This window comes from Lagenorhynchus albirostris, chromosome 9 (assembly GCF_949774975.1).
Source record: "Lagenorhynchus albirostris chromosome 9, mLagAlb1.1, whole genome shotgun sequence".
NCBI classification, from domain to species: domain Eukaryota; kingdom Metazoa; phylum Chordata; class Mammalia; order Artiodactyla; family Delphinidae; genus Lagenorhynchus; species Lagenorhynchus albirostris.
Window position 1 is genome coordinate 49,800,585 of NC_083103.1, and position 21,405 is coordinate 49,821,989.

Here is a 21,405-nt window from a genome sequence, read left to right on the forward strand (position 1 = left end):
AGGATTGCTCTGTCGTTGCACAGCCCCCAGGAACTGGGCCTGAGTTTATATCTCAGGGTCTCCCCCTTCCCCTTTCCCCCTGGGGAAGCCTTTGTCTCCACATCCCAACAGCAGTTATCGTCAGAGAGGCGCAGGTACCTGTGTGAGAACGCCAGGCAGGAGGTGTCATCAAGCTAGGACGAGAACCCAGAAGTGAAGACTCGTAGTCCAGGTCTCTCCCGCCGCCTCATACCAAGAGGTGACTGATAGGGGAAGCTGGCCACAGATTGGAGGACGAGTTATTGGGTTGCTGGAGGGGTCCTGAGACGCTGTTTACCGTGTGGGTGAGTCTCAGTCACTACATTTACCTAGTCTGGAAGGCCCCACGGACCCCGCTCCACGTCCCAGGCTTTGCTCCAGCTGGGTGAAGTCAATGCACATTTGAAACAGAGAAAGGAGCTCGTCGGAACTGACCCAGACACAGGTTCAATTTAGCAAAGTGAAAGTTCTCTCGCAGGTTAAAGGGGATCCTCCGACAGCGGCCTAAGAGTTGGCAGCAATGGGAGCCAGGCTGGAGGCCTGCGCCTTTAAGGATCCAGGGGGCGGAGGGGCGGGGCAGGAAGCGGACTCCCAGGAGACGCCGCCACCGGCTAGGTCTTTTTGTGGGGAGGGGCGGGCCAGACCCTCCTAAGGACCCCGCCCCCTTTCCGGGAGGCCCAGGGGGCCCTACCGCCCCTTGTGGGAGGGGAAGGGGCCGGGGGTTGTCGGAGCGAGCCTGGTCTAGGGCGCTCCTGGCTCCGCGTCCCGCCCACAGAGGCTCGAGTTTGTTGACTTGGAGGGAGTAGCTGGGATGGGGGCGGGTGCTAATAATACTCGTTCGTTCCATTGCCTCGCTTTACAGTTTACACAGCTGTCACCTTCGTTACTCCTTAATTAATAATAAAAATAGCCGCTGTTCGGGAGCGCCCACTGAATGCCAGGCCCCGTGCGGAGAGCTTTACAAGAACGGTCCTATCGAGTCTGCCCTCATAAAGTTATCCCCATTTTACAGAGCCGGAAGGCGAGGCTCTGAGAGGCGCCGTGACTCGCCCGAGGTCAATCGGCTGGTTAGCGGCTCCGGAATCAAGGCACTGGGCCGGGCGAGGCGGGGCGCGGGTTCTACCCCCGGCTCGGCGGAGAGCCGCGGGGGCGGGGCGGCGGGCGGGGCGGAAGGCGAGGTGGGGGGGTGCGGCGGCAGAGGATGGCCATCTTAAGTGGCCGCTGGGAGTCCAGGGCTGCTTCCCCGGGGAAGGGGGCATCGGAGCAGCCCAGGAGGTGGGGGTCTGAGTACGGCGGCCGGGGCTCTGGGGAGAGGTCGGGAGCCCGGGGGTTTGAGGGAACTTTCTTCTAGATGGGCAAGGAAAGGCCTGATCTCGGGCTGCTGAACCCCTCAAGGCCGGGGCCTGCGGGTATGGGGGATGGTGCCAGGGAACTTGGCCGAGAGGGGGGAAGGGCTCTGCCTGGGCTGAGAGGGGCTGCCAGGGACGGTGCATGGGGATTCGAGGACACTGGACCTCCTCTGGGGGTTTGTGGGGGATCCCCCACGCGGGACTGGGACCCAGTGGAGTTTGGGGGTTCAGGTCTAAGTAGGGGCTGGATTTCACGGGAGTTGGGGGTGATGGGGAGAGAGACGGCAGGAGGTTGGTTCATCATGGGATCCTTCGGGGATTTTGGTAACTCGATCCTACGAGTCTGTAGGGGGGCCGAATGGAAAGGATTTGGGGGTGGAATCAGACGTTTATGGGAGTTGGGGGTCATATAATTGTGAGTATTGAAAGGAGGGGGAGGGGATCGGGAATCCCAAAGTGTCGGGGCGCAGGTTGGGTTGACTTGGGCTTGGAGGCGGGCGTTAGGAGCTGGATCTTCTCCGGGTGGCGATGGCTGGGCAGGATCATTGTGGGGTTTGGGAGGCCGGCCTCCCCTGGGGTTTGGGGGGTCCCGGCTCCTGCGGGAATGCAGAGGGCAGCTTCCCCGCGGGGAAGAGGGTGAGGGCAGGGGCGGGACGGGCCTTGGGCCGAGCGGTGGGGGTGGGGGCCGGCCGCCCGGCACTGCGCTCCGCTCCTGCCCCTCCCCCGCCGCCTCTGAACAAACTTTTCTTTCTCTTCAAGTTGAGGCCGGCGCTGCTGGCGGCGGCGGCTGCGCGGCAAACCGGGCGGCAAGCGCGGCGGAGCACGGAACCCCGATCCCCGGCTCGGTCCCGCCAGCGGATCATCAGGCTCGGTCCCCAGCCCCGGTACCCGGGCCCGGTCCCAGCGTCAGCGCCGAGCGTCCCAGGGCGGATGGCGCGGGGCGGTGGGCGCGGGCGGCGCTGAACCCTGCCCTGGCCATGGCCTCGGCGTGCGGGGCGCCGGGCCCAGGGGGCGCCGGGCCTGGGGCCGTTCTGGGCAGCCCGGCCCCCGCCTGGTACCACCGCGACCTGAGCCGCGCCGCCGCCGAGGAGCTGCTGGCCCGGGCAGGCCGCGATGGCAGCTTCCTGGTCCGAGACAGCGAGAGCGTGGCGGGAGCCTTCGCGCTCTGCGTCCTGTGAGTGGGGCTGAGGCTCCCGGCGGGCGGGGGCACGGCCCGGGCTTCGTTGAGTGCTGTGGGGAGGGCCCGGGACAGTGGGACGCCTGCGCCCGCCACAGTGGGGGCCTTGGCTCTCTGCTGGGCCTGAGGAAGGATGCCGGGAGCACTTCCTTCCTGCTGTGTGTCTGGGGGCACTTGCTGCGGCACTGAGGGCAGAGTATGCGGGGTCCTGCGGCCCAGGGTCGCTATAATTGGGGAAAGTGTAGGGAGTCTCTGGCAGACCCCCTCAGGCATCCTCCAGGCAGGGGTGAGGATGTGCATCCCACGGTTGTGTGCACTTCTGTTTATGTAGGGATTGGGTGTCTGAGTGGGAGTTGGGGCCAGAGGAACTAATGGGGTGTGTGGGGATGCCCAGCAGCTTCCTTAGGGGGCTTTCTGTTTCCCGGGACTGAGGCTGGGGCCTGTCTGGGTATGTATGACTGCGGCTGGGGACAGGGTGGTGTTGAGAAGGGGAGTGAGGCAGTATGGCTCCCTGTCATTATTTCATGAGTAAGTGAGTGAGTGTGTGTGCCCTGGCTCTGGGATCCTGCTGCCCTAGCCCTGAGCTGTGGGTGCTGAGCGTGGGGCTAGGCTTGGCAGCTCTCTGAGTGGGCCTGGTTTTGTGCTTGTACCCATCTGCCGTGCATGGCAGTGGTGTTGGGTGAGTTTGCACTCTCAGTTTTGGAGTCTTCTTCCTGAGCTGCCCCCCTGAGCCCCAGAATCTGACATTGGGTGGGCTTCTGTAGGCCTCTGGAGTGGAGGTGGTGAGTGGGAAGTGGTGGGGCTGCTTTGTTTAGACCTAGTTATGTTCCGCCTCAGGCCCGTGAGCCCTCCCAAGTCCCTATCCCTGTGTCTCTTTCCCTTCTGTTCTCCTCACATCTTTAGGTGTACACTGGCCTAGGCCAGTGGTTCTCAATTGGGGTTGATTTTACCCCTCAGGGGACGTTTGGCAATGTCTGGAGACATTTTTGGTTGTCACAACTGGGATCGTACTACTGGCTCCTAGTGGGTAGAAGCCAGGGTTGCTGCTAAACATCCGACAATGCACAGTACTGTCCCTCACCACAAAGAATTATGTAGTCCAAAATGTCGGTGGTGCTGAGGGTTGAACAACCCTGGCCTGGGCAGTGGACCTGAAGAGGAAGGGGTCCCTCAAGTTTCAGCTTATGTCCCATATCTGAGGCCCAATAGGTGACTGAAGAGGGACAGCCTAGGCAGATGAATAACCTAGAGTCCTGCATGCCAACCCTCTCTGAGGCATACCCCCTAATTAGGGAGGGGAGGGAGGCAGGTGCTAGATCAGCTGTTGAGTGGGAGGGGGACAGCTGGGCCTGTGCCTGGATGGGAACATTATTGTCCCAGGACGGAAAAGTCCTGGCTCCATTGCCGGGGAGGGGACGGGTGGGGTGAGGGGCTGTCTGTGTGTGAGGACTTCAGCTTTACCGGCTGACTCTGGTTACTCCCTGCATCTCAGGAACCTGGGAGTGGGTGATCAGAAACATACTTGCTTACCTGTATATGCCACCCACGCATACAGGGGAAACATTCAGGACACAGCCCTGCCCCAGCAGGCGCAGTCAATCCAACCAGCAGGCCCGGATACAGGTCCTGGCCTCCGTCCTGATTTTAAATGCCAGCTCTGCCTTTTACTTACCTTTTACTTGCTCTGTGACCTTAGGCAAATCACTTTTCTTCCTTGCGCCTGTTTCCTCTTCTGGAGAAGAGGGATAATAATAATATCTGCCTTAAAACGTGAGGATTAAATGAGATCACGTCTGTAGGACGTTGAGTACCTGACTTGTCACAGAGACAGGACTCAGTTAATGGGATGCTATTACTCTTACAAACACAGACCCACAGTCCAAAAACCAACACACCCAGTCACACACAGATAGCCACACAGTTTGTGCCCAGTGGTCAGGAGAGCCCCTGGACGGGGCTTACCTGAGGGGAGAGGATGGCCCTGTGGCTAGGGTGTAGAGTCTCCTCAAATAGGCATTTGGTCCTCTCTAGTGATACCCACCTCCAACACACACGGCCTAGGTGACCCCCTTTGCAAGCCTGCCCTGAGGTGCGGCTGCAGAGGGATCCTCCACCCCCACTGAGTGCAGCCTGTACCATCCAGGCCAGGCTCAGCTGTCACCTGCTCAGCTGTTGCTACCATCTGTCAGCACCCCTCTTGCCCCTCCTTAGCTTGGGGCTCCTAGAGGCCCACCTCTCCCATTGAGGGCCCCCATGGGTCATCCCAATTTCCTGGTGTCTGGGGAAGGGGGGAGAAAGCCCTAGAATGATATCCTCACACCCCCCCAGCAAAACTACTCCAGACACACCTGACTCCAGCAGAGCCAGACACCAGTGTAAACACAGGCAGCAGGCACACGTGTGATAGCACGTCACCCATGCACGCAGACGGGTTACCCAGGCCTCTGAGGACTCTTACTCTGGCGGGGGGCCCAGACTGGTACCAAAGCCCAGAGGGTCTGTTTAGACAGCTGTGGAGGCCACAAAAGAGCCGCCTGATGCTTCCGGGGCCCTACAGTGGGTGTGGAGTGTATGTAGGCCTGGGGTGGGGGTGGGTGGGTCTGGGCATTCCTGTTCTGCTTGGCACTAGCAGGATAGAGGGGACTGGCCCCATCATTAACCCTGTGCAGCCTGGGCAAACAGCTTTAAGGAAACCTAGACGAGGGGCCTGGGGGCTGAGCCCGCTGGTAGGAGGAAACGGGGTCTTGGGACTTAGACCCCAGCCTGGGGGTGACAGATTCTGATCCCCTGCTCTGCTGTCAGGTATCAGAAGCATGTGCACACATATCGAATTCTCCCTGATGGAGAAGATTTCCTGGCCGTGCAGGTAGGAGCTTAGACCCTGACCCCTGACCTTGATTCCAGCCTAAGGTTTGGGACCAGCTGATTGACGCTTCTCCCACTCTTGCTGGCCTGCAGACCTCGCAGGGTGTGCCTGTGCGCCGCTTCCAGACCCTGGGGGAGCTCATCGGCCTGTACGCCCAGCCCAACCAGGGCCTGGTGTGTGCCCTGCTTCTGCCTGTGGAGCGGGAGCGAGAGCCAGACCTGCCGGATGACCGCGATGCCTCAGGTGCTGCCCGGGGTGCGATGTACGAATGCCTTCCCTGCGCCCATCCCCGGCCATTACCTGCGACTTCCCAACCCATCTTCTCAGCCTGACTCCCCTGAAGCCCGCTGCCACTCTCCATGGTGCCTGGGCCCTTTACCCCTTTCCACGCAAGTCTCTGACAGCCATCGTGTCCCCCGTACTTCACTGAGGGCAGGGGGCTCACACCGCTGCCCACTGGCCCCTGTCCACAGATGGGGAGGATGAGAAGCCCCCACTGCCCCCGCGCTCTGGCTCTACCAGCATTTCTGCCCCCCTCGGGCCCAGCAGCCCCCTGCCAGCCCCTGAGACCCCCACGACTCCGGCTGCTGAGAGGTGAGACCCCAACCCCCTCCTGAGCAGGAAGTCCCTTTCTTCTCTGAGAACGGTGTCCTCACCGAAGGTGGGAAGACCTTTAAGCCCCCAGCCCTCCCCAGGGACCCCCACCCTGTCTCAGCCCCAGAGGCAGACACCCTGGCCTGTCGTACGATGACTGCCACCTGTACCGTCTCCTCTAGGATGGGGTGGGGTTGCTGGGACAGGGTCAGCGGGGCCTCCACTGACTTCTTAACCCCTCCTGAAGTGCTCCCAATGGGCTGAGCACTGTCTCGCACGAGTACCTGAAGGGTAGCTACGGGCTGGATCTGGAGGCTGTGCGGGGTGGAGCCAGCAACCTGCCGCACCTCACCCGCACCCTTGCCACCTCATGCCGGAGGCTGCACAGGTACCTGGGACATCCAGCTCCACGCGCTGCACCCTTACCTCTCACCTGTCCTCTCCTGCTGCCTTGCTACACAAATGCCCTGACCTTTGACCTCTGGCCCTGAACCAGGAACCAGCTATTGCCTCCTGACTTTTCCTCGCCTGAACCCTTGTATCCTCTCGGTGGCAGCTGAAGCTACACACTCAGCCCCTCTTCCCTATGCTTGGGTCGGTGTGGGGAGTTCTGACCTGATGTTTCCCATAGTGAGGTGGACAAGGTCCTGTCGGGCCTGGAGATCCTGTCCAAGGTGTTTGACCAGCAGAGCTCGCCCATGGTGACCCGCCTTTTGCAGCAGCAGGTGGGATTGTGGAGAAACCTCTGGGGAGTGGGTTCATGTTCTGGCGCTGAGTGGGGTGCCTCCTGCTTGGTGGCCTCACGGACGAGCCTCATTCTTTCTCCCCGCAGAACCCACCACAGACTGGGGAGCAGGAGCTAGAGAGCCTGGTGCTAAAGCTGTCAGTGCTAAAGGACTTCCTGTCAGGCATCCAGAAGAAGGTGCCCCGACCCCTGACCTCTGATCCCTGACCCACTCACCGGTCCCTGGCCACTTGCGTTGCTCTAACTGATCTGAACCCTGAATCTGTAGTTTAGCACTGAGCCCCACATCAGCTGTGTCCCTCCCCGCCCCAGCCCTCAGCAAGGCTCCTAACCTTGCCCTGTCCTTGCCCCCTCCAGGCCCTGAAGGCCCTACAGGACATGAGTTCCACAGCACCCCCGACCCCGCTGCAGCCATCCACACGTAAGGCCAAGACCATCCCCGTGCAGGCCTTTGAGGTACATGGTGGGGGGCGGGGGGGAACCTCACAGGGCAAAGAGTGGGTGGAGGTGAAGGGGGTGCTGCCTGCCCCCAGGTCTTTTCAGCAGCCCCTCCACCTCCTGGCCTGTAGGTGAAGCTGGATGTGACCCTGGGTGACCTGACCAAGATTGGGAAGTCACAGAAGTTCACGCTGAGTGTGGACGTGGAGGGTGGGCGGCTGGTGCTACTTCGGAGACAGCGGGACTCACAGGAGGACTGGACGACCTTCACGCATGACCGCAGTGAGCCAGGGCCCACCCTGGGATGGGGGGTGGGGTGGGCCCCTGGGCCTCAGGGCACAGGCTGGTGTGACCCATCCTCCATCCCCTAGTCCGCCAGCTCATTAAGTCCCAGCGGGTCCAGAACAAGTTGGGCGTCGTGTTTGAGAAAGAGAAGGACCGGACACAGCGCAAGGACTTCATCTTTGTCAGCGCCCGGGTGAGCAGCGGGTGGGCCAGGCCACTGGGGGCTGCAGGAGTCCCTGCTGGATGGGAAGAGAGGGAACACATGATGTAGGCATGCCATCCCTCGTGGTGGGGGCAGTTCTGACGGAGCAGAGAGTGTGTATACTGAGAGTGGGCAGCCTGAGGGTGGATTCAAATATTCATTCAGTGAACGTTTACTGAGCACCTGTTGTATGCTTGAGGAGTGGGTGTATGGTGGTGAGCCAGAGAGGTATGTCCGTCTCCTCCTGGACCTGCCACCTAGCAGGGTGTCCCCGTGGAAGGGGGTTTCCTGGCCACCCACCTGCCCCTGACTGGCTGCTGTTCCCCCAGAAGCGGGAGGCCTTCTGCCAGCTGCTGCAGCTCATGAAGAATAAGCACTCCAAGCAGGACGAGCCCGACATGATCTCCGTCTTCATAGGCACCTGGAACATGGGTCAGGCCCGTGCAGGGGCTGGGGTGGGAGAGAGGAAGGGCCCCATGCAGGGACCTGACCACCTGCATCCACTCCCCCTCCAGGAAGTGTGCCGCCTCCAAAAAATGTGACATCTTGGTTCACATCGAAGGGTCTGGGGAAGACCCTGGATGAGGTCACGGTGACCATACCCCATGACATCTATGTTTTTGGGACCCAGGAGAACTCGGTGGGCGACCGCGAGTGGCTGGACCTGCTCCGCGGGAGCCTCAAGGAGCTCACAGATCTGGATTACCGCCCGGTGAGGGTCATCCTCTTGTCCAGCCCGCCTCCTCACACACTGCCCCCAACTATCCTGCTTGACCTCACGCACGACCCTGGAGAGCTCTCCCTCTGGTCCCTGGGCATATCCTTTAGGAAGTTTAACTGGAGTCCTTTATGCTATGGGAAGGGCTCTTTCTCTCTGGTCCCTCAGGAAAAAGGGGTGGCAGCCCTTCCTATTTTGTGACTTCCAGAACAGTCTGTAGTATGGGCTGGGCGGGGTGGGGGAGATGTGGACAGTGGCCCAGCTCAGGGCAGGGGTGACCCCGCACCCCTTCCCCAGATTGCCATGCAGTCACTGTGGAACATCAAGGTGGCTGTGCTGGTCAAGCCAGAGCATGAGAACCGCATCAGCCACGTCAGTACATCCAGTGTGAAGACTGGCATCGCCAATACCCTGGGTGAGTAGGGAGGGTGGGTCCCTCTGTCCACGCTTCTTGCTTCCTCTCCAGCCCAGGGTCCAGGGTCTCCCCCTTTTGGGTAGTCTCAGCTTTCCCATCTATAGAACTCTTTGAACTTTGCAAAGCGTGTTCGTATTCTAAATCTCTTCCAGCCCCACCAGGAAGGCAGGGCCAGGATAATTACCTCCATTTCTTAGATGATAAAACTCAGGCCCAGAGTGGTCAAGTGAGCTGTCCAAGGTCACACAGCTAGTACGTGGTAGAGCCCGGCACCTGGCATAGTGCCCAGGTCTCCCTGTTTGCAGTCCAGTGGTCCCTCAGGATAGATTCTGCTCAGAATCTGCAGGTTCTTGCAGCTTCACCATTGGGGTCCCCTGTGATCTCCAGGGGCTCTCTGTTCACACATGCCGACAGACCCAGGCCATCCAGATGGGGCTGCATGTGCCCCGTGTGGACCCCCGGGAAGGCGTGTGTGTGTGTGCAGGGGCCTGCCTGCCTCATGGTATGTGGGGAAGTCGGGAGGATCTTCCCACTGCTGCTTAGACAGGCAGAGGGGAGTCGGGAGCCCACCGGGGGTGACTCAGGCCTTCTTCTGTTGCTCTGACAGGAAACAAGGGGGCCGTGGGTGTCTCCTTCATGTTCAATGGCACCTCGTTTGGCTTTGTGAATTGCCACCTCACCTCGGGAAATGAGAAGACTGCCCGGTGAGGGGGCACCTTCTCAACTGTCTCTTTAGCCTCATCCTCTCTTTGCCAAAGACCTATTCCCTCTCTCATATCCTAGTCTACAGTACATCCTACATCCCTGTCCCCAAAGGCCCCCTTCTTCCTTACCTCAACTCAGGACCCCTCTGTCTCTCCCTGACTTTGACCTTGTCCCCAGTTCCTTCCTCTGTCCCCAGGGACCCTGATCCCTGGCCCATCCAGGGATCAGGGTCCCTGACCCCAGCCAGAGATATCTTACCTTCATGCCTGTCCCTGACACCTGACCCTGGAGGCCTCCCCCCACCCCCCACTGTAGACGGAACCAGAACTACCTGGACATCCTGCGGCTGCTCTCGCTGGGTGACCGGCAGCTCAGTGCCTTTGACATCTCTCTGCGTTTCACTCACCTCTTCTGGTTCGGGGACCTCAACTACCGCCTTGACATGGATATACAGGTGTGAGCAGGGCCCGGCAGGTGGCTGGTAGGGAGGCTGGGCTGGGGCCAGGTGGGCTCTCACCTCTGGCTTTGGCTCGAGGGGGAAAGTCTCCAGCCTTTGTGTCCCCACCCCAGGAGATCCTGAACTACATCAGCAGGAAGGAGTTTGAGCCCCTGCTCAGGGTGGACCAGCTCAACCTGGAGCGGGAAAAGCACAAGGTTTTCCTTCGATTCAGTGAGTGTGGGCCCGGCAGGGGGTCCCTGAGGGCCAGGATCCTTGTGGTATCCCTGGGTCTTCCGGGCCCTGACTCCTCCATCCTCCCCGCCTTCCCTAGGTGAGGAGGAGATCTCCTTCCCACCCACCTACCGCTATGAGCGGGGTTCCCGGGACACATACGCCTGGCACAAGCAGAAGCCAACTGGGGTGAGTGAAGAGAAGGAGCTGGGCCTGGGGAGACCCCCCAGGGCTGCAGTGAATCAAGAGTGTGTGTGGGGTCAAGGGTCCAGGCCTCTGCACTTACCGCTCCAGCTTCCGTGGCCCCTTTTGGGGCCTCTGGGGTGCTCCTGCATGTTGTGAGGATCCAAGGAAGGAGGTGGGCGCTGGGGCCACTGTGGTGGGGCCCCAGCTGACCTCTGACCAGGCTGCCATCCCCTGCCCCAGGTCCGGACCAACGTGCCTTCATGGTGTGACCGGATTCTCTGGAAGTCCTATCCCGAGACCCACATCATCTGCAATTCCTATGGTCAGAGCCTCCCAGACAGGGTGATGGGTGGTCTTGGGTGGTCACTGACCCAACTCTGCCTCAGCTTTGGGAAGTGCCAGCAGAGAATAAGGAGCTTTCCCCTGAGCCCTCATTCCTACTCCCCTCCCCAGGCTGCACAGATGACATCGTCACCAGCGACCACTCCCCCGTGTTTGGGACATTTGAGGTTGGAGTTACCTCTCAGTTCATCTCCAAGAAAGGTGGCTATTCTGGATGTGCTTGTGGGTGTGGCGTCCATCTGGGTGGCTGCAGGTGCTGGCCTGGGGATGTGCATAGGTTTGAATACATCTAAATGTGTGTGTGTGTGTGTGTGTGTGTTTGGGTGTTTACATGTACGTGTAGGAATGTTTCTGAATATGTGATGTGTGAGGGTGTCTGTGTTGCCTGGGTCATCACAGGAGGTACATGCCCAAGAGCGTGTGAACGTAAACATGTACGTGTGTCTATCTGCCTGGGGCCACTTGAGTACCCGAGTGTGCCTGGTGGTGTGGTGGGTTGTCGGCGGGCATATCCTGCAGGCATTCTGGTCCCTGGTCCTCTCTCAGGTAGTCTCTCATCTTGGGTTGTCTGTTTGTCCCAGTCCCAGGTCTGGGCTTTGGGGTCTCGCTACTGGTTGCTTGGGATGGAGGAGGCCCCTCCTGGCCTTCCCTCCTGCTCTGCCAGGGCTGCTGATTCCCTGTCCCAGCACTCAGTCTCTCTATCCCATTCCTTCTGCCACCCTCTCAGCCCTCCTGTCTATATTCCTCCCTTTGCCCCTCAGGGCTCTCAAAGACCTCAGACCAGGCCTACATCGAGTTTGAGAGCATCGAGGCCATTGTGAAGACAGCCAGCCGCACCAAGTTCTTCATTGAGTTCTACTCCACCTGCCTGGAGGGTCAGAGGCGGGACCCAGGGCTGGGTGTGGGCCACAGGGTATGGGAGGTCCGAGGTGCCCAGAGTGGTCAGCCCTCTAGTTAGAGAGAAGGGAAGCTGAGAGGTGGCGCTCAGTTGGGTGTCCCCCACCCCCACCCAGAGTACAAGAAGAGCTTCGAAAATGATGCCCAGAGCAGTGACAACATCAACTTCCTCAAGGTGCAGTGGTCCTCACGCCAGCTGCCCACGGTGAGGCTTGTGGGTGAGGACACAGAGAGGGAGGTGCAGCAGAGCGCCACCTGGAGCCTGCCTGGGAGGGCGGGCAGAGCCGGCAGCACAGGCTTGTGTGTGGGGTGGGCGTGAGTGAGGATGAGGGCACGTGCTCTGTTTGGGGGAGTGGGGGGAGCCAAGTTGCAGCTGGTTCATTCATTCATTCAATGAATAGCTCTTGAGCCTTTGCTAAACATCAGGTCCTGTGTTGGTCATTGCGGATGCAGAAAATTAATTAATTACAGGGCTGTTAAGTGCTCTGAGAGGCCCATGCAGGACTGTGTCTTCTACCTTATGGATTAGGATCTTTCCTAAGAGTGGACGGGAGTGAGCATGGACGAGCTTGAGGGTGGGGTGAGTGGCGGTGTGGCAGGAGGGGGTGGGTGGGCCTTTGTTCCTCACTGGGCCTCTCTGTGCCCCAGCTCAAGCCCATTCTGGCTGACATCGAGTACCTGCAGGACCAGCACCTCCTGCTCACAGTCAAGTCCATGGACGGCTACGAATCCTATGGTGAGGGTCGAGGGGGGCCAAGGGGCACAGAAAGCTGGGCAGGGCCCTAGAAAGGCTTGGCAGTCTGCTGGTCTGCTCCATCTGCCCTTCAGGGGAGTGCGTGGTGGCGCTCAAGTCCATGATTGGCAGCACGGCCCAGCAGTTCCTGACCTTCCTGTCCCACCGCGGCGAAGAGACAGGCAACATCCGTGGCTCCATGAAGGTGCGGGTGCCCACAGAGCGCCTGGGCACCCGTGAGCGACTCTATGGTGGGGGCCCCATTGGGAGGGGTGTGGGGCATAAGACCGGGTGGTGTGGGCGGGTCTAGGAGGGGAGGACCAGGGCTGCAGGGAGGGCATGTTGGAATCCCTGGAACATTTGGCGGTTCTGCAGCCAGGTCTGGGGGTGGGCCTGCCCTAAGGAGTAGCTGGGAAGGGGCTAGCAGCCCACTGGGGTGTCTGTGGGATGCAGGACCCCAAGTCTCCTCTGAGTCTCCTTTCCCTTCCTCCCCCAGAGTGGATCAGCATTGATAAGGATGAGGCAGGAGCAAAGAGCAAAGCCCCCTCTGTGTCCCGAGGCAGCCAGGAGCCCAGGTGAGCTGGGGCTGTGTGGTGTGCTACGTGAGGGGTGCCCAGGGGCTCTTGGTCAGCCCCTACTTCACCTCTCCTCCCCTGTGCACCCCTGGCAGGTCAGGGAGCCGCAAGCCAGCCTCTGGAGAGGCCTCCTGTCCACTCTCCAAGTTATTTGAAGAACCAGAGAAACCACCACCAACTGGGAGGCCCCCAGCCCCACCTCGAGCTGCTCCCCGGGAGGAGCCCTTGACCCCCAGGTGAGAGAAGGAAACTATCACCCCCTGACTTTATCCATCGCTGTGCGTGGCTCTCAGGGCCAGCTTGGGGATCACCTGCTGCTTGGCTGCTCTGCTGCCGCATGGCCGGAGGTGCCAGGGCCCTACGCTCGTGGCCACTGGCCAGCCAGGCCTCCTGAAGGTGTGGCTCTCTGGTCAAAGGGAGCACAGTCAGCCTTTCCTCTCAATCCTGCCTTAAAAAATAGAATTAGAAATTGTTTCTGCAACAGCTCCCTCTGTGTAAACACTTAACTTGAGCCTTCTGTTTGGGGATAGGCCTTCATCTCAGCACGGATTTCCCTAGGGGTGTTCTATGGACCACTGTCCTACAAGATGCCCCCGCTGGTAACTGGTTTGTTGTCAAATGAGTTTGGGAAATGGTTGTTGCTAGATTCTTTTCTTAGGTATTCCCAGTGCACAATAGTATCAGCAAAAGCTCTGAGCATGTGGACAGGAAGGAAATCCTTTTTCAACTCTGTTGAATATAGTTTCCCAAACTTAATGGGCCAGGAAACTTTTCCATGCAATAACTATTAATATCCTGGGGCACTACAGTTGACCCTTGAACATGGCAGGGGTTAGGGGTGTATAACTTAGAGTCATCCCTCTGTATCCCCAGTTCTTCCATATCTGCAGTTCCACATCCACAGGTTCAACCATTGTGGCTTGTAGATCATGTAGTGCTGCAGTACTGAAAAAAATCTGCGTATGAGTGGACCCGTGCAGTTCAAGCCCGTGTTGTTCAATGGTCAACTGTAGTATTCTGTGGATCATACTTTGGGAAAGTGAGGCTTGCTTTTTAATTATATCCAATTGTTACTTGAACGTAAATAAAAACTGCTGGTGTGTTTTCAGTCATCTTCAGCTGTTATCAGTCACCTTGGTTTTATCTCTAGGCTTGAGTAAAACTAACCTGAATCCCTGAGTAAGATTCCCCAGTAGATCGGCCTCAGATGCCTCCAGAGGCTTTCCGAATCTGGCTGGTCATTCTCATTGAAGACTTTTATTGTCCTTCCTTCTGGCCTCTGTTTTCACCCATTTACGCTCAGCTTTCACCGTTACAAAATCAAAAAAGATTGCAGAATCTTAGCGAGTAAGACAAGGAAGTTTAGGGGTTATCCATTCAACTCCCCCGTCTCCCCAGTTTTAGAGATGAGGACCCCAAGGGACAGAGAGGGAAAGTGATGTGCTCAAGGTCACGTGCAAGTCTAGGACCAGGGGCTTACGTCTCCTGACTCGCAGTCCAGTTCTCCTTCCACTGCACCCACCCACCGCCTTCCCTTTGGGTTGCTGGGTCCTGATTTAGTTATTCTGCTCCCAAACCCAGGTTGAAGCCAGAGGGCGCTCCAGAGCTGGAAGGGGTGGTGGCGCCCTCACCTAAGAACAGCTTCAATAACCCTGCTTACTACGTCCTTGAAGGGGTCCCACACCAGCTGCTGCCCCCGGAGCCACCCTCGCCTGCCAGGGCCCCTGTCCCACCTGCCACCAAGAACAAAGTGGCCATCACAGTGCCTGCTCCGCAGCTTGGGCGCCACCGGCCTCCCCGTGTGGGAGAGGGAAGCTCATCAGATGAAGAGTCTGGGGGCACACTGCCCCCTCCAGACTTTCCACCCCCACCTCTGCCGGATTCGGCCATCTTCCTGCCCCCCAGCCTGGATCCTTTGCCAGGGCCAGTGATCCGGGGCCGCAGTGCAGGTGAGGCCCGTGGCCCACCACCTCCCAAGGCCCATCCAAGACCCCCACTGCCCCCAGGCCCCTCTCCCACCAGCACTTTCCTGGGGGAGGCAGCCAGTGGGGATGACCGCTCCTGCTCAGTGCTGCAGATGGCCAAGACACTGAGTGAGGTGGACTACGCTCCTGCTGGGCCTGGCCGCTCCGTGCTCCTGCCAGGACCCCTGGAGCTGCAGCCGCCCCGGGGACTGCCCTCGGACTATGGCCGGCCTCTCAGCTTCCCTCCACCTCGCATCCGAGAGAGCATTCAGGAGGACCTGGCAGAAGAGGTATGTGCACCAGGGGTGGCTGTCGGTGTGTGCTTGCCCATGGGTCGTGGTATACTTTTACTTCATTCAGCACTCAGTGGTGTTGCCTCTGCCCTGAGCTGGGCACTGGGGAGGAGTTGGAGGTCATATGAATCAGCCCCGCTCCTGGCCTCTCTCCCCACCCCAGAGCACGCGGTAGAATGTTGCTGTGTGAGGCACCCTCAGTGCTCTCTCTGACGTGCCCTATTCCCTCAGGCTCCGTGCCCGCAGGTCGGGCGGTCTGGTGGGCTGGGCGAGGCAGGCATGGGAGCCTGGCTGCGGGCCATCGGCTTGGAGCGCTATGAGGAGGGCCTGGTGCACAATGGCTGGGACGACCTGGAGTTTCTCAGGTGGGGGCGGGGCTGGAGGTGGACGGGGGTGGGGGAGTGGGGGTGGGGCTGGCCTCGGGGGCGGAGCTACGGGCTCTCTGGACCACCTCGCCCTTCTCCCAGCGTCTTTTACCCCTACAGCGACATCACCGAAGAAGATCTGGAGGAAGCTGGGGTGCAGGACCCGGCTCACAAGCGCCTCCTTCTGGACACCCTGCAGCTCAGCAAGTGATCGCGGTGGCACTGCGAAGCTAAGAACTGAGCGCCTCAACCTGCCCTTGAAGGCCCAGCCAGAGCTCCGGAGTTGAAAAAGTTACGGGCGGGGCAGTACTTCTCTGCCTATTTATTGGGGATCTGCGTTCCCTACTGCCCAATCATTTGGAATGCCCTAGTTAGGACATCCTGCCCCTCACCTTTTAGAGTCAGGGCCCAGGAGGTCAGTTGCCGTGGTTACCGAGGATCTTGGTTATTCTGGTGCTGTCCTCCCTTTCTGGACCCCTTCTCCAGCCCCAGGGAGGCCATGGGGTCCATATGGGTACGTCGTGGGCCCCCACTCTCACCGTTGTTCCTGCTGCCCTCCACCTGGCCTGAACCACAGGTGGAGGGGCTCGGCTAGGACCTCTCCCAACCCCCATTCTGGGGGGTGTCCGTCCGGAAATGAAGGAATAGCCCGAGAACTGGGCTAGGGTTTATTTAAGCTTTTCTGTATGGGCTTAGGGAGGGCGGGCACTTTAATGTTATGGGGGCCGGTTTAGGTGGGGGGGAATAATTTTGGCCATAAAGCGCCAGTTTGCTTAGATTTGTCTCCTGGTCTGTACCGCCCTGCCCTGGGGCTGTGTGGCAGCTCAGGGTTCCTCGCTGGTCACAAGGGGAACCGGTCTCTTGCAGGTAGCCTGTCCCCATCGTGGGTACTCAGAAGGGTTGCCGGTGTGCTGTCTTCAATAAATTAAGTTTTATTTGGATTGAGCAAAACTCACCTCAATAAATTACAGGTTTTTCAAAGGAAAAGAGCAACAACAGCAACAACGACAAAAAAACAGGAACGAGGAAGCCCCTCCATCCCGTTGCCCTGGCAGCTCCTCCACTCATCTAACGGGCCTGCCCTCTGTGCCAGACCGGCTGGGGATGGGAGGGGATGCGTGAGGGTGAAATTGGTGGTGGGACCCTTCAGGCCACTCGTTATCCCAATGACGACCAGCCTTTGCACGGGTGGGGTCAGTGTGGGTGGGCCCAAGGGCTGGAGCAGCAGACTGCTCTCCAAGCTGAGTGACCCAGCCAGCTACAGGGGCAGGGGAGGAAGCCAGGCTGTCCCCGTTTGAGGAGTCACCTTTGGGCACTGTGTTAGGGGCAGGTGTTGTTTGATTCCGGTTCTGAAGAATACCAGGCTAGAAGGGGTTCTGGGCTCTCCTGGAGGGCATCCCAGTGAAAAGTACCCCCCTCCACTGAGTAGGGGTGGGTGAGGATGAGAGTGGCCCTGACTTGGTCTCCAAAGCTGGGGAGGGCACACATAGGTGTCAGACACGGTGGGGGGTGGGACAGATGGGGACATCAGGCAGGTGGCCAGGATGAGGAGGGACTCTGTCAGATCCTGGAGGGGCAGGGGCGTCTCAGGCGGCAGGCCCGGAGCCTCTAGAGGCCGGCAGCTAGAAGAGATTGGTCTTCAGGGAGGGGCCGGGCTTCCGGTGGAAGGAAGACAGAACCCCCGAGAAGGGCCCTGGTCCGGGTTCCGCCGGCTGCCAAGCCTTAAGCAGCTCCGCCGCGCCCGCGCCCGGTCCGCCGCCCCCACCGCCCGCCACGCCGGCCCACAACGGGCCCTTGAGCGGCTGTGGCCCCGGCCCGGCTCCAGGTCCGGACCCCAGGGCGGCGGGCAGCGGGCTGGGGCTCAGGCGCGGGCTGGCCAGGCCGGGCGCGGGCGGCGGCGGCGGCGGCAGCGACGCGGTGCTGTCGGGCGTGGGGCTGCACGTGGACTCCTTGGAGTCGTCGTCCTCAGACGAGCAGCGCGCCTCACCCTTTTTGGCGCCCGCCGCGCCCGCCGCACCCTTGGCGCTGGCCGCACGCTCCTGTTTGCGGAACTTGGCCCGGCGGTTCTGGAACCAGACCTGCGGGCACAGGGGCCGGTCAGCCCGGGGCCGGCGGGCGCGGTGAGACCTCCTTCCGGAGGGGGCTGGTCAGGATTATTACCAGCCTTCTGAGTCTTGACCTCCTCCACCACTCCGCTCGTTGCCCTCCTCGTCTCTCGCCTCCCTCCCCTCCTCGTCTCTCGCCTCCCTCCCCTCTTCCACTAGCCCCTTCCTCCAGGTCCTTAGGCTCTTCCCCTTGGGATCTGCTCACCCGCGGATCCCGCTGCCTCCCAGTGTTCTCTGTCTCCCGGAGGGAACTCCGCCTTCGCTCTCCTCATCACCCAAAGCCCTCGCCCCAGTTCTTTCCTACAAGGAGCTCCGGGAGTCCCCCCGGAGCGTCCCACGGCAGTGGAGAGAGGGTTAGGGCACTCGGGAAGCCTTTTGTGCAGGGTCTCCAGTAAAGGCATGCCAGCTGAACATCTGTACTCAGATTTGTAAGATCGACGAAAAGTCCGTCCCGACCCAGCTCCTGCGCCTACCCTGAACCCGGGCTTTCCAGACTCAGAAGTTTCACCGTTGCAGAGCCGAAGAGGGGACCTGGAGGCGCTGACTGGCTTTCCCCCACTGCTCGGCCTTGTTTGGCCCCGAGGCCACCTGGAGCTGACCCTCTATCCACTCGGCCTCCGTCCTGGCTTCCCAAGCATCACTCTGCGTGCCCAGCCCTACCCGGGAGACTGAGGAGAAATCGTGGGGCTGAACAGCTCAGTTCTTCCGAAGGCCTCAGGACCCGCCTGGCCCCACCGCCTCCCGGGGCTGCCGGTCCTCCCCTGCCCAATCACCTCCAGACTGCACCCTGGCCCCTGGTCCTAGTTCGCCGCCCCCGGGCTGTACCCGCCCGCTGCCCGAGTGAGGCCCCTCTGTCCCTCGGACCCCCAGGTGTCAGGCACTAACTTCCCGGCCCCGCTCCGCGCGCACACACTTCCGCGCAAACACGCACCTGCACGCGAGCCTCGGTAAGGTCGATCTTGAGCGCCAGCTCCTCGCGCGTGTAAATGTCGGGGTAGTGAGTCTCGGCGAAGACGCGTTCCAGCTCCTTCAGCTGCGCGCTGGTAAACGTGGTGCGGATGCGCCGCTGCTTGCGCTTCTCGTGCAGGCCCGACGGCTCCGGGAAGAATTTGTAGGGCACTACGGGTGTGTGCAGGAGGGGGGAAATCAACAAGGGTGGGGATGTGAGGGGCCGATCCCGGCCCGCTGTGTTCTGCCCCTGAGGGATCGCTCACCATCCCCCGCCCCTGACCTGGCCCCTCGGCTTGGTCCTCTCAGTACGGATCGGCTTCCCTATCGCTGGATGGAGCCGGCAGGGGTGAAAGCGGACGGGGCGCGGGGAGGCCTGGGGCCCAAGAGCCGCAGAGAGGGAACCAAAATCTGATCCTCGGATCCAGGCTGCTGGCCTGTCGTTGGCCCTCCGCAGTGTTCCCTCTATCTCCCGCCAGTCTACCGGACCCGACCCTCAGTGTGTTTCTCCCTCAGTCGGCCTGACTTCAGGTCCTGCTATATCCATTCTAGCCTTAGCTGTCTGTCAGGTCTCATCAACATCCTGTGTCTCCCCAGTAACCAGTCATGGACCGCGGGTCTACTTTCAGGCCTGCCACGGACTCTCTGACATGTAAAAATTTGGCCGCCTCTACCCTGCATCCCTCTCCTTCCTAGGCCTCATTTCCTCAGCCCGATCTCATATCGCATTCTCTTCCAGGTGTCCCCCTCTCTTTTTCATCTCTCTCCAACCACATCTATCTGCAACTTTCCCCTCCTGGACCATTCTTCTCTTTGTGCCCATTGAGAAGGGTTCTTATTTCTCCCCTCCCAGGTTCCTCCATCTTCTCTTTGCCCTTCTTCTTCCTCCCAGACATCTCTCTCTGTCTCCCAACTCCTCCAAAAACCAGCCCCAACCCTTCCCTTCACTCTTCCCATCCCTGTCTCCCATCTACCCCTTCCCAGTACCCATTGTCCCACGGACAGTATTTCTGACACTATCTCCCCATCCTTGTCTCCAGCCCCCGTTTAGTTCTCCCTGTTCTCCAGGGGTCCCCAATATCCTTATCTTTGTCATATCTCCCTAGTTCTCTATCTCCCCTAATCCTGTCTCCAACACCCCATTCCTATCCCCATCTTTCTCATCTCTGTTTTCAATCTTCCTTGGTCCCCATCTCCCATAATTCCTGTCCCCATCACCTGGTTTTTATCTCCATCTCCCCAACCCTGGTTCTCCATTTCTTCCAAGTACCCCAATCTTCCCATCTCTGCTCACATCTCTCTATATCTGTCCCTGTCTTCTCCATCTCAGACCTCCATCTTTCTAGGGCCCATCTCCCCATTTCCTGTTTCCAGCTCCCCAGTCCCCATCTGCATATGACCCAGAGTACCCAATCTCCCCATCCCCATTCCAGTTTCTGACTCCATCTCTCTGGTTCTCACTTCTCCAAATCCAGGTCTCTCTCACCATTCCTCCCCACCACACAGGTCCCAATCTTCTACTGGGTCCCGGTGGTCTTCCCAGGAGGGAAGAAGATAAGGAGAATGGGTGGGGCAGCTTGAACTCTAACTGGAGCAATGGGGGTGGCTAAGAGGCTCCACGAGGTTGAAGGTTCAGATGGGGTCTTGGATCAGGGGGCTTGGGTATTGCATGGGACTGCTTCTGGGTTCTGCAGTACTCTAGCTGGGAGAATCTCCAGGAGGCATGGGGAAATGAAAGTTGCTCAATGACCTGAGCATCCTTTTCTTCTGGCCACAGAATGGGTTTCAGTAGCGCAAGAGGGTTTGGGCACAGGTAGGATGGGTTCAAAACCAGGCAGTAGGGGCTTGATGGTGCTGGGGCTCTGGGAAGGCTCCCAGCTGGGCAGCTCATCTGCCGCAGGGGTCCATGCTGGGGGTCGGGCATGAAGCGGGGTGGGAATGATAAGGATGGGAGGTCTTATTGGCCTGAGCCGAGAGCATTTTCCAAGGATACAGGGCATGGAGAGGTTTAGTGGTCAGTCTTTGCAGATGGGCAGGGGAGGGCCTGGTGAGGAGCCTGGGGCTACACTGGGGATCTATTTCCTTGACCTAAAGAGCACGGGATAGGGATACGGCAGCGAGAAGAGGAACGGGAAGGAGGAGAGGGTGGGGCTCAACTCTGCCTAGGGAATCCCGTCTTACACGAGGGACTGTGGATCCCGCGGGGAGTTGGAGGGTCTGACTAGGGCAGGGATTGTGGCGGCTGTGGGGGACAGTCGCAACCACTAGCCGAGTAGGGCAGGGGCTAGGGGTGCTGTAGGATTTGGAAGGAGGGTGGTACCGGGGATGGGCTCACCTGCCGAGTAGGGCGCAGGCTGATGGTCGCGTAGAGCGCCAAGCGCGCAGTTGGAGGAGCCGAGCGCGGGGCAGGGAGGCCCGGCCGCGGGGAAGGCGGGCCGCAGGGGACTGTACTGGAAGCCGCCGGGCTGGCTGCAGGCGCCGAAGTCGCCGTAGGCGGACGCCTCCATGGCCGCCACGCACGAGTCGTACGAATTGAGGTAGGAGTAGTCCATCGGCCCGGGGGGCGGGGGCGGGGGCCGGGCCGGGCCGGGTCGGAGTTGGTGTCCCGGGCCGGGTGGGGGTCAAGATGGGGGTTGGAGCGCCAGGGGCCGAGGACCCGAGGCCGGCTCTCAGAGCTCGCGAGTCCGCCCGCCCCGTCGCGGCCGCGCTCCGCCCCGGTGCAACGCAAGTGCAGCCCAACCCGGCCCGCGCGCCTTTTAACGCGTAGGACCCCGAGGAGGGGGCGGGGCGGGGCGAGCTCGTCGGGGCGGGGCCT

The 21,405-nt window shown here is 60.2% G+C and overlaps 2 protein-coding genes across 5 annotated transcripts; one reads left to right on the forward strand and one right to left on the reverse strand.

Annotated features, from left to right (window-relative positions):
* The first annotated feature begins 1,200 nt into the window (after positions 1-1,200).
* Positions 1,201-16,478, forward strand: INPPL1 (inositol polyphosphate phosphatase like 1). 4 transcript variants are annotated; one of them, XM_060159904.1, is made up of 29 exons: positions 1,201-1,293; positions 2,127-2,541; positions 5,347-5,410; positions 5,503-5,653; positions 5,884-6,004; positions 6,252-6,392; positions 6,636-6,729; positions 6,837-6,926; positions 7,107-7,205; positions 7,319-7,469; positions 7,559-7,665; positions 8,004-8,106; positions 8,190-8,386; positions 8,690-8,807; positions 9,415-9,511; positions 9,828-9,966; positions 10,083-10,182; positions 10,283-10,371; positions 10,609-10,690; positions 10,822-10,911; positions 11,472-11,585; positions 11,724-11,812; positions 12,256-12,343; positions 12,436-12,591; positions 12,837-12,915; positions 13,011-13,151; positions 14,497-15,169; positions 15,404-15,537; positions 15,658-16,478. In XM_060159904.1, exons 2-29 carry the CDS (start codon positions 2,345-2,347, stop codon positions 15,746-15,748), a joined length of 3,795 nt encoding a protein of 1,264 aa, XP_060015887.1. In that variant the 5' UTR covers positions 1,201-1,293; positions 2,127-2,344; the 3' UTR covers positions 15,749-16,478. The 4 variants fall into 4 exon arrangements, with proteins under 4 accessions (XP_060015887.1, XP_060015885.1, XP_060015886.1 ...); XM_060159902.1 differs by lacking the exons at positions 1,201-1,293; positions 15,404-15,537; XM_060159903.1 differs by lacking the exons at positions 1,201-1,293; positions 6,252-6,392.
* PHOX2A (paired like homeobox 2A) lies at positions 16,429-21,354 on the reverse strand. Its single transcript, XM_060159906.1, has 3 exons — positions 20,926-21,354; positions 18,574-18,761; positions 16,429-17,615 (listed from the first exon to the last, which is right to left on the reverse strand). Exons 1-3 carry the CDS (start codon positions 21,140-21,142, stop codon positions 17,160-17,162), a joined length of 861 nt encoding a protein of 286 aa, XP_060015889.1. The 5' UTR covers positions 21,143-21,354; the 3' UTR covers positions 16,429-17,159.
* Positions 21,355-21,405: the final 51 nt, after the last annotated feature.

What these genes read in the sequence shown, in the direction of transcription:
- INPPL1 (XM_060159904.1), top strand. Translation starts at nt 2,345, where the DNA reads ATGGCCTCGGCGTGCGGGGCGCCGGGCCCAGGGGGCGCCGGGCCTGGG. An exon ending in TCCCCGTGCAGGCCTTTGAG is followed by an intron (nt 7,206 to 7,318) that starts GTACATGGTGGG and finishes CCTGGCCTGTAG; the next exon opens with GTGAAGCTGGATGTGACCCT. An exon ending in GGAAATGAGAAGACTGCCCG is followed by an intron (nt 9,512 to 9,827) that starts GTGAGGGGGCAC and finishes CCCCCACTGTAG; the next exon opens with ACGGAACCAGAACTACCTGG.
- PHOX2A (XM_060159906.1), bottom strand. Translation starts at nt 21,142, where the DNA reads ATGGACTACTCCTACCTCAATTCGTACGACTCGTGCGTGGCGGCCATG. An exon ending in GCCTGCGCCCTACTCGGCAG is followed by an intron (nt 18,762 to 20,925) that starts GTGAGCCCATCC and finishes ACACACCCGTAG; the next exon opens with TGCCCTACAAATTCTTCCCG. An exon ending in TTACCGAGGCTCGCGTGCAG is followed by an intron (nt 17,616 to 18,573) that starts GTGCGTGTTTGC and finishes CTGTGCCCGCAG; the next exon opens with GTCTGGTTCCAGAACCGCCG.